At 36.7% G+C, this 11,476-nt stretch overlaps 1 protein-coding gene across 1 annotated transcript; it reads right to left on the bottom strand.

Moving 5' to 3' along the window:
* Positions 1 to 1,495: 1,495 nt before the first annotated feature.
* Positions 1,496 to 3,933, bottom strand: LOC109237581 (trans-resveratrol di-O-methyltransferase-like). The gene is made up of 2 exons (XM_019403901.1): positions 3,138 to 3,933; positions 1,496 to 1,941 (listed from the first exon to the last, which is right to left on the bottom strand). The coding sequence occupies exons 1-2, from the start codon at positions 3,906 to 3,908 to the stop codon at positions 1,639 to 1,641; spliced, it is 1,074 nt and encodes a 357-aa protein (XP_019259446.1). The 5' UTR covers positions 3,909 to 3,933; the 3' UTR covers positions 1,496 to 1,638.
* Between the last annotated feature and the right edge of the window lie 7,543 nt (positions 3,934 to 11,476).

Genomic DNA, 11,476 nt, shown 5'->3' with positions numbered 1-11,476 from the left:
TGATATATATATTGTTGCCTGAGAATTTTAAATGCTGATAATGCCTTTCATGGCTTGATATAAATTTATAAGATAATGAAAAGTAAATCTTAAAAATCCTCTATTATTTGTTAAAGGTGTTTACCGTTTTTTTTTTGGCTTCGTGAATTAGAACTGCTATATAAATCCATGATTTCCTCACATTTTTAGTATATTGTCAATTGACCTCTAGTAAGTGTCTAAGTTGACCATCTCGTCTCTACTTCTTCGAGATTAGGCGGGATACTCGTTGAGTACACGTTGTTTACGTACTCATACTACACTTCTGTGAATTTTTGTTGCACAGGTATATTTGTTCTAGCAGCCCACTAGGCGTAGCAGCGCGGATGATTTGGGGCTAGGCGAATTGCACTATTCGAGGCGGCCCGCAGCTAGTATAGCCCTCTTCAGTACATTGTATTTATTTCTTGTCCATTGTATTCCGGACGGATGTGTATTTTACTTCCTTATCAGTAGATGCTCATGCACTTGTGACACCGGGTTCTGGGATAGTTTGAAGTATTGTATTAACTGCTTATCATTTAAATTTGATTTGAGACTATATTCTTTAATATTGCTAAACTTGAAGGAAAATCATAGATTTCAGAAGTATTGAAACGAGAATTTGATTAAGTAACTTGGTTGGCTTGCCTGACAGCAGTGTCCGGCGCCATCACGACCCTTAGTGGATTTTGGGTCGTGACAAATCAGATAAGAGAACAACAGAGGGAACGGATAGAGATCAGTCCCTCCGGTCACAATACAAGTCAACTCTACTAGTTGTTAAAGCTGTCGCACTATACACGCAACAGTACAACAACACTGTTGAAGCACGTTGTGTACCGGACACTCCCTTGCATCGTCTTTGATGACCTCACTCATATATTATCAATATGAGGCAAGGGTTTCAACACACACTTGCAAAACATAAATATTGATTACTCTCAAGTGTGCAGAGCCGCCTTCACTCTCTATGAGGCATTGAAGAACAAAACGCCAACAGAACAAATGACCAGATTCCAACATTAATTATATCGTGTGTCCTTTAGTATTATTGTGTCTTTGTTCATGTTATTCACTTGTAATTCCAACTCAGCTTTTCAGAAGCATTTTGTAGGACATCTTTTAAACCATAATCTGTGTAGTTGTTTTGACTATAGTTAGTCAAGAGGTTAGCTTTGTAATAGAGTTATTACAAAGGGGCTTACAATATAGTTATTTTTAGTAGGTGAGGGATTAAGAGTTTAATTCCTAGATTACAATAGGTTGTAATCTAAAGGTTGCTCAATTAGTGAAGTTGAAATCCTACCAGTGTAGGTCGTGGTTTTTAATTCCGTGAGTTGAGAGTTTTCCACGTAAATATTGTTGTGTTATTTACTTACTACTTTGTTCTCTATGAAAACTGATAAAGAACCAGGTACTCTATAGAGTTTGGTGTACCCTTAGTTTACATCAATAACATATTCTATAACCGGAATGAACAGAAACAATGAACATTCGCTGGATCACTGACATTTATTATATGTAGCAAGTTACCATATCGTTGACTTCCAAAACTTGTACTACTTCACACGGCTTAGCAAGTCTTGTATTATTTGAAATTCTGGTGACAAGAGTAGATTAAGGGTAAACCTCAATAATAGACCTCAACCCTAGATTAGGAATAATCTTGTAGTCACTAAAACCAGCATTGGAGAAGAGTTTTGCCCAATCCTGTTGAGTTCTTTCCTTTCCGGAAGTGTGACCCATCATTAGCATGTCCCAGAAAAGTTGGGTTTCATATGTTTTTTGGTCTCCTTTCTGATTATCCAACACCATGTCAATAATGAACTTTCCTCCATTCTCCTTACTTGGAATTGCTTCTTTACATTTCTTCAATATTTGGATACATTCTTCATCGCTCCAATCATGTAATATCCAATGCTCAAATTTAAAAAGCATGATTATATATTAACAATATACATGCAGTACAAGACAACTAATCAAGAAGATTAAAATTAAAAGAGATGGAAGTAATTAATGTTACAGTGCCTGCTTAATCATGAAGCAACTAAAGCTGTTGCTTTAGGCCGCAAAATTTTGGAATCCCATTTTCTAAAAATAATAGGCATTTTTTTAAAAAAAAATATTGAGTATTATTGAGAATAAAATTAAAATTTTCATATATATAAGGAAAGCCACATTTTAGCTATGTGAAAAAGTGATCACTTGGCTTAAAAATAGGAAAATACAACAACAACAACATGCCTAGTATTCTCCCATACCGTGAGGTCTGGGAGGGTAGCGTATACGCAGACCTTACCCTATATTGTGGGGATAGAGAGGTTGTTTCCAATAGACCCTCGGCTCAGGAATACATAAAAAAAATTAGGAAAGTACAATAACTTATAAATCACTTACATACTAATGAGGAATGGATTTGGTAAGGAAAATTATTATTCCACTTTTACTTTTTTTAAGTAAGAAATGTGTTAATAATTTACAGTATCTTTCTTAGTTTATGCAAGAGCCACAATCTTTTATTTCACCTTTTCCATCAATTTACATACTTTATCGTTGTTCAACGATATTTCTATTGCTTCTATAAAAACATAGTTAACATTTACTTTCGATACCATATATTGTGTCTTATTTCTGTTCTTTGTCACGTTTAAAGTTTGCGGGAAATATTTGAAGCAGCAATACGAAATTTGGAATTAAGTCTTCAAACTTCTTGAATTGTGTTCTTTCACTCTAAATTTCTAGTATCTTGTTATCTTATTTGTTTTTTTTTTTTTTTACTTCATAGGTATATGTGCTAGAAAATATAAATCTTGTTAACCCCCCCTTCCCCCCCCCTTCCCCCCCCCCCCCCCTCAAATAAAAAAAAAGTAGAGAAGAGTCGAAAATTTAATATAATCTTAAAAATGAGCTCTTGATAATTTTTTGGCGAACAGTAGAAAAATTAAATTAAAAAATATAAGGGAGTATTTTTTAGATGAACATGTCATTAACATAGTTGAGTTAGACGATAATAAAGTCCAACTCAACTATTTAAGTGTCTCTAATTAAAATTTGATTTTAGACCCCAAGTGTTGTTGAGCCGCCTCTGCAATATTATAGTTCGTCTATTTAATTACCTTAAGTAAAATTGCATCGGCAGAAGGAATGGACTTAAACATGTCTCCTCTCACATAGCTCAGGTTCTCGCTCCCTTCATAGCCTTCAATTACATGCGGCAGATCAAACACAATGCAATTTATTTTTGGAAATTTGTCAGCAATAGCTTTAGCTACGGTTCCAGTGCCTCCTCCTACATCCACAATTGATTTCAATCCTTCAAAAACTCCCTTACAATGTTCAATCATTATACTTATAATCAATCGGGCATCGCTAGACATAGCTTCGTTAAATAGACGGTTAAGCCGGCGTTCCTTCTCGGCACATTCAAAGAGCGGCTTGCCATTAAAGGTTGCAAATGGAGTAGAGTCACCATTCTTAAACCATTGGCTAAGACTGTGAAACGGATCCATTAAAATTGGATCGAGTTGTGCTTGCAGAAAAGGTATCATGTTCATAGGCTCATCTTTGAGGAGGAGATACGAAGACGAAGAGAGCAAATAGCACTCTTCGTTTTCATTATTAACCTTGGCTTGAATAAAGAAACCTGCATGAGTTAAAATACGCATGAGACGGTAAACATAATCTTGGCCTTTAGCCTTGTTGATTGGGAGGGCATTCACCAATTCGGAGAGGGTCATGGCTCGGCCATGACTGTGGATGATATCTGGAATTCCAAGTTGAATTGCACATTTTAGTGACATGGAGTTGATGTAGTTGAATGTATGGTTCCATATGTGTGCCTGAGCAGCAAGTACTTCTCCAGCTTTGTCTCCAATGTCAATAAACATTAAAGCAATATTTGTGAGATTTTTCTTTGAGATGCTTAGGATTGTGATATAATGCGATCGAGGTATATATATATATATATATATATATATATATATATATATGAAGAATGAGGTCTATATTTATAGGAAGAATGAGGGGACTCACCATAAACTGATCTTGTGGTCATAAATATGACATGTAGGATATTGGAGTTAAAGAGTACTAAATACCGAAAGAATCATTCTTTCTAAAATATACTAAAAACTTAAGGTACTCCCTCCGTTTTAATTTATATATCTCACTTTCTTTTTAGTATATTTTAGAAAGAATGATTCTTTCGGTATTTAGTACTCTTTAACTCCAATATCCACATGTCATATTTATGACCACAAGATTTCAGAATATTTTGCTACATGATACACATTTTTATTTTAAGTCCAAAAAATTTAAAAATCTTATTTACTTTTTTTAAATTCCGTGCCAAATAAAATTAAGATACATAACTTGAAACAATTAGATCATAGAAGGCTGTTATCCTGTAAAAAGCTTAGATGAAACATATTTTAGGTCTTCAAAAGTTAGTACTACTAACAAGTGTGACTTGGTATTTTAGGTCTTAGTAAAATACTACTCTTTACCATTATCTCAAATCTATATAGATTATCGGTACATAAAAATAAGCAGCGGTATTAATTATGAGAGAACACATCCAGGGGATAGAGATAAGTTTAGGCAGTGTTATGAATTTTGAGAGAGCACATCCAGAGGAAAGAGATAAGATTAGGCAGTGGTGTTAAATTACTAGTTACTAGGGGTGGCAAACGGGCAGGGCGGGGCGGATATGAGCGGGTCAAACGGGTAATTTAAAAAACGGATAAATTATCTGACCCGACTCGTTATACTTGGCTTATAAACTATGATCACTTATGAGAGAATTCCTAGTCTTCCAGACTTGAGGAACTCCAATTTGAGGCTTTATGAATGTAAGAGTTAAACACATTAGTTATCCATTTATTATTCATTTGGTTAACCATTTTCTAAGTGGATAATATGGTTCTTTATCCATGCTCAACACATTTTTAAATGGTTCATTATCCAACCCATTTTTTTATGGATAATATGGGTGGATAACTGTTTTCTTTTAGCCATTTTGCCACCTCTACTAATTCCTATAGAAAGCAAGCCAAGAGCAATTTGAATTTGTAATCGTCCAGATTTATCTTTCACAAGAAAAATAAGGGGACTAACTATTTAGGATTATTAACCCGAAATGGAAAAATGAAGATACTTTTCTAAAATTTTCAAGGTACTATTCATAATAAGTTATTTTTTTGCCGTTTTATTTTGGTAAAAAATAAGTGTCCTTTTACATTATCAAAAAGACATTAACTTTATTTTTTCAAAAATTTTCCTTATTTACATATTCCAAAGTTCCAAGTTAACAATATGCAAATTTTAACTAAGGGTAATTTAGTAAAAAATACCTTTGTTTCTCTGGGGTCAGTAATTTCTTAAGAAATGTGCATCATTGTTACGACCCGGCTGGTCGTTTTGAGTATTTTAGCCCCGAGCCCACTATTTATTCCCTCCTCTATGTTATATTGTGGTTTTGTGACTTGACGGGGTGTTTGATTTTGATTTCGGGTGAGTTTCGGGGTGAAATGGGACACATAGTCCCTAAGTTGGAGATTTAAGTTGAAATAGTAGACCGTAGTTTGACTTTTGTGTAGACGGCTCCAGAATGGAGTTTTGACGGTTCTAATAGCTCCGCATGGTGATTTTAGACATAGGATCGTGTCCGGATGCTGATTTGGAGGTCCGTAGAACTTAAGGTTCGGAGGATTGGAAAGTTTGAAGTTGACTTTATTAATATTGGGGGTCGTATTTCACTTTCGAAAGTTGGAATAGGTCCGTCATGTTATTTATGACTTGTGTGCAAAATTTGAAGTCAATCGGAGTTGTTTTGGTATGAATCGACATTAGTTTTAAGCTTCGGAAGTTCATAAGTTCATTAGGCTTGAATCGATGCACGATTCGTGGTTCTAGTGTTGTTTGATGTGATTTGACGCTTCGAACGTGTTCGTATGATGTTTCAGGACTATTTGGTATGCTTGGTTGAGGTCCCTGTGGCCTCGGGTGTAATTCGACTCTCTACTAATAGCAGGGCTAGTAGGAGGTACCTAGGTCTGCACACAAAATATGTGCATAAGAGTAGCATGAATACACCACAACGGTATTCAATATGTGCCAAGCCTAACCTTGGTAGAGTAGTGACGAGGTCAGGTCAGGGCCCTACTGGGATTTAATTAATAAAGCAGAAGATATAGCAATATAATAAAGACTGAGAATTTAACAATAAGGAATACGGAAGCGGAAACTTCACATCAAATAAGGGGTAAACAGCAGGGGCACTACCGAGGTACCGCTTCATAGTCCCAAAAGTAAATACTCAACAGGGGATCTCCCGAGGTACTGCCTCGTAGTCCCAAAAGTAAATATGCAATAGGGGATCTCCCAAGGTACCGCCTCGTAGTCCCAAAAATAAATATGTAATAGGAGATCTCCCGAGGTACCGCCTCATAGTCCCAAAAGTAAATATGCAATAGGGATCTCCCGAGGTACCGCCTCGTATTCCCAAAAGTAAACACACAGCTCGAAACTGATGGAAACAACAATTAACAGCAAAAAATCCTACAGTTCAAGACTACAAACCAAGGTAAAATCAGGAATTAAACTAAGCATGCTGCACAGATTTCAAATAAGCATATAAGACACGTAGACTTGCGATATTAGGCTAAACATGATAACTACACAGGCTGGGATAACTCATTTAAGATATAACAGGTTACTGTTTAGTATAAGCCGGATTTTCAATAATTAGCCCGTGTATACACTCATCACCTCGCGTACACGGCATTCACATATTCACAGAATAGTCAGAACATTACTAATTCCTAAGGGATTTCCCCCACACAAGGTTAGGCAAGCCAATTACCTCAAGCAAAGCTCAATAAGTCAATAACGATGCCGTTTCCTCGACTTTCCAATTCCGAATGGCCGAAATCTAGCCAAAAGCAATTGCATACTACAAATATAACTATAAGAAACTAATGTAATTAATGAAATCAAGACTTTAGCTAGAAATTAGAAACTCACCCCAAAAAAGTCAACCCGGGCCCACGTCTCGTAATCGAGTAAAAGTCACTGTCGCGCCCCCTTTTTCTCGCGAAATTGGGTTTATGACATTTGGGAAGACAACTCGTTCCCTTTTGGGAATTGGGTTTAATGGAATGGAAGAGTCGTCACCTAATGATTTAAGTGCATTAGGACACTTTTAGAAGAGCTTGATTTTGGATAACCAGAGATAGGGTAAGGGCTTGAAATTATTCCAAGGGGAAGGTGTTAGGTACCCCTCAGAATCCACTAGGGTCGTTCCCGGCCAAGCTATTGTTGTGACTTAAGGTACAAATAACATATAGACAAGTAGGACTTCAAATAAGAGGGGATTTTTCACATAAAGGTTAGAAATAAACAAAGTCGGAAAGCATTAAAGAGAGTTGATTTAGAAGAAACGTTTTAAAAGATTTTAAAAGAGACAATGAAACAAAGGGAAGGGGTCCTAGGTTTATTAATAATATGGATCACCCCACACAACATCCGGTAATCATTCTTACACGTGATGTTATCGCGTGGTCATCATATCTATATTTACCATTTCCCACCCCGTTAAGGTGTTAAAGCGCGGAATGGTCTCGTTTACTTATTGCATGCTATTACCCGCCCCAGTCCTATCAATCCCGGAGGTACTTGGGACTACTAATCCTAAAGGGAGGGGATGTTTGGCTTATTTGTGGTCTCAAAAGGTAAAATTACTAAGGCGACAAACAAAACACATATAGCAAGTTTGGGGAAGCATATAAACAAATAAAAGGCTCAGACAGACCTCCTTAGATCAAAGAAAAGCATATAGTTTAGCATGTCTTGCACGTACTGATTAAGGTCTGATTAAACTTAAAAGGTTGGGGCCGTCTGATTTATCACATATTTCCAGATAAGAAGTCCGAATTAGGCTTGCCTGCTAGTCGTAATTGATAAAGACTGATACAGTTTAAAAACTTTACCCTAAGGCTTGCCTAGGTGTGGGACAAAAGCTCCTATAGACATGATATCTACTGATTTCGGAAAAGAATAAAACAGATTGAATACATACTGATTAAGAGGGGTTACCAGATTATTAAAGAAAAGCCAACTTTAGCAAAAGTTACAGGTTCTGCAAGCATTATTACTGGTTTTAGACTCATAAGCGAGCGGAAACGTTTCAGGCTTGGTTGATAGTTCCTATAGGCATGCTTTCTACGCATTGTTGATTTTAAACACTTTTATAGATATGAAAAAAAATGCAGAAAACCTACAACATGATATCTAGGTGTTACATCTTATTACAAACGTGACATCTGATTATATTCTTGGTTATTAGGACCTATAGACAAGTTTGCCTAGTGAAAAGCGGGTATGCAAGAATCAAAAGGGACCTATAGGCATATTTTCTACATGCGTGTGCAGAAACTATGGACATAATATCTACATGAAAGTGCAGGATCCCTATAGTCATGGCATCTAAATGAGATGCAGATGTTCTTATAGACATGATAGCTAAATGAGATGCAGAAATCTTATAGACATGGTGGCTAAATGAGATGCGGAAATCTTGTAGGTATGGTAACTATGTAAAAAATGCATAAGTCTTATGGGCATGGTAACTACATGAAAAATGCAGGAGTCTTATAGGCATGGTAACTACATGAAAAATGCGGAAATCTTATAGGCATGGTAACTATATGAAAATGCAGAAGTCTTATAGGCATGGTAACTATATGAAAAATGCAAAAATTAGAGATTCCTATAGGCAAGTTATCTACCCATGTACATGCATGGTTACCCCTCCCTTTTCACTAATCATCCCCAAAATTTTATTACAAAGTTATTACAGTCCAAAGAAAATAAAGAAAATACATTAGAAATTGAAAATTACAACCAAGGAGAGCCTGATTCAGACTTCATGTCTGAAGTATGAAGTAAACCAACTCCAAAGATCAGATTTCAAAGCCTTTCTCTCATTTGGGGTGTGTCAGAGTTCCCTAAGAGCCTCACATGAACTCCGGGCAGTGCTTACACCCCAAATACATTACCAGACTAGGGCATAGTGCAGTGTGGAAGAGCCAGCCCTCAAGAACCCAAGTTCAGAGGGAACTCAGGGTCCCAAGGCAAGGCTCACAGGAGGGGGCAGAACCTAAGAACTAAGAGAGGGTGCAAGTGCAGGATTCTGAAAGGGGAAAGGGGAAAGGGAAACGATTCACATTGATACACATAGGGGTATAGGGAATGGGGAGATAGTAAAGGAAAAGCAACGGTAGGATGGTGGGGCATACTCAGCAATGAGGAATGCTGGCCTACCCCATAAGCCTGTTAGAATACATTGTTTAGAAGTTAGGATCCTTTAAGGGATCAAGTTCAAACCATAGACAATAACTTGCATATTGCCATATTTTAAACTGCAACTCACAGCACATAAGGGGATAGGGAGCAAGGGTTCATAGCAAAAACAAACAGAAAAGATTAACATGCTAGTTCAAATAGTTAACTTTGCAGAAGTAGTAAAGTAGGCAGGGATACAAAAAGCTGTAAATAAACACATTGTGATGATGCTGAAACTTAAATTAGAACATACCAGTTTCAAAGGAAACAAACAAAGAGAAAGTGCAGTAGTCTTGTGAAAGCCACAGAATAGACAAGAAGAGAGTGCTAGTAAGAGTTCAGAAGAGATTGTAAAGTAGTAGGGGAGGATTGTTAATCGTGTGTGCTTTGTGTTAAAGAGTCATGTATTTATAGTGTGAAAGTCATGTGGAAATAAGGTAAGAAAATAATAGAAGACTGACTGTATATCAATTACATAAGACTCCCTTTAATTAAGGGATTCGGTTTCAAACGGGTAAAACCATTTAAGGAAAGGAATTAAATAAACACTTTTTGTAAAGTACGCAATTGAAGGCAAATACATAAAGGTTATTTAAGGACAGGGTTTTGACAATACACGGTTTGTGCAAATAAGGCAAGGGAATCTTTTAACAGCCAGTAGATCACAAGGTCTAAAATTTGGTATGAATGAACCAAGTCATAAAAGATGAATAAGGGTTTTACCTAAGTCGAGTCACCTAGGAAATTAGTAAAAGATGGAAAAAAATCAATCAAGCTATATTCAGAAAGAAGTACACTAGTTGCAAATTTGAAAACCATTTAGAGGAAAATTCATCATATATAAGGAGCATGTGAGCGTGAAAGAGGACTGTCGTGTAAATTAGTAGAAAAATATCCAGTGTAGAAGAGTTTAGCAAAAAAGCTCCGCATTGTATGAAAATAAATGTCCAAACTCAGTTCAGAGACACAAAGTCAGTCTGAAAGAATTAGGGGTTTCGAAATAAAACTCTAGTTCAAGCAAACCATAAAGCAATGATGAGAGGGCAAGCAATTGAATCGAAATCATGTTTAGAAGTTTCAGAAAAGAACAGGCTTCTTCAACAACAGAACTTATGAGAAAATATGATAGCAAAGTAACAATGCAATCACAGTAGAAAGATTCAAAGAACATACTGGCAAATACTGATAAGAACAGTAGAGAAAGCATGCTTAGAAGAAACATTAACAGGGCTCAGTAGAAGGCAAACAAAGAAACTTAAAAACTTAGTAGAAAAATATAGTAGAAGAACACAAGAACACCGGAAAAGTATAGCAGAAAAGCATATAGGAAAACACAGTAAGATAAATATATAAGAACATGGTAAAAATACAGTAGAGAAGTCTACGAGACCATAGTTGTGAGGCCCCGTAAAATTTTTGGCTCATAAACTAGAATCATGTGTTGTCGGCTCCAAACACGTGTTAGGAATGTGTAGAATTCTTCGCGGCCTTGGTATTGATCGAAGCTTGTAAAAATCAAAAGAAATCAATTTTTCCAGAAAATGCTATTATGCGGTCAAGAATGCGGTCGCAGATCCAGTATGCGGACCGCATTCCTACCGCATAGTGAAGCAGTGGTTTGGTTAAAACTTGAGGTCAAGATGCGGTCCAAAATGCGACCGCATAATTGATATGCGGACCGCATTTCTACCGCAGAGTGGAACAGTAGAGTTGTCAAAATTAATGTTGAAAATGCAGTCTATTATGCGATCGCATAACAAATATGCGGACCGCATAGTCGTCGCATACTCTCCTTTGAATTTTGTGAATATCAGTTCTATGGTGCACTATGCGACCGCAGAACATGAATGCGGACCGCATTCCTGTCGCAGACCCAAACAGAATCCTCAGAGTTTTGGGGGCAATTCTGCGGTCCAATCTGCGGACCGCATTTCAACTCTGCGATCGCAGAATGCGACCGCAGATCTTGCTCGGTTTCTATTTTTCTAAATTTTAAAACTCGACCCCTTTTGTAATAAAATACCCAACCCCTCATTCTTTAACGATCTTCTACACAAAATAAGAGAGAGGAAGAGAGGGTCTTGAGAGAGAAAGTCATCTCCTCCAAAATTTG

This window comes from Nicotiana attenuata, unplaced genomic scaffold, assembly GCF_001879085.1.
Source record: "Nicotiana attenuata strain UT unplaced genomic scaffold, NIATTr2, whole genome shotgun sequence".
In the NCBI taxonomy this organism is placed as follows: domain Eukaryota; kingdom Viridiplantae; phylum Streptophyta; class Magnoliopsida; order Solanales; family Solanaceae; genus Nicotiana; species Nicotiana attenuata.
This window is presented reverse-complemented; position numbering and strand designations above follow the sequence as displayed.

Excerpts from the sequence above, each read along its gene's own strand:
- LOC109237581 (XM_019403901.1), bottom strand. The coding sequence starts at position 3,908 with ATGTTTATTGACATTGGAGACAAAGCTGGAGAAGTACTTGCTGCTCAG. Across the intron at positions 1,942-3,137 it reads CCGATGCAATTTTACTTAAG|CATTGGATATTACATGATTG; the intron begins GTAATTAAATAG and ends TTTAAATTTGAG.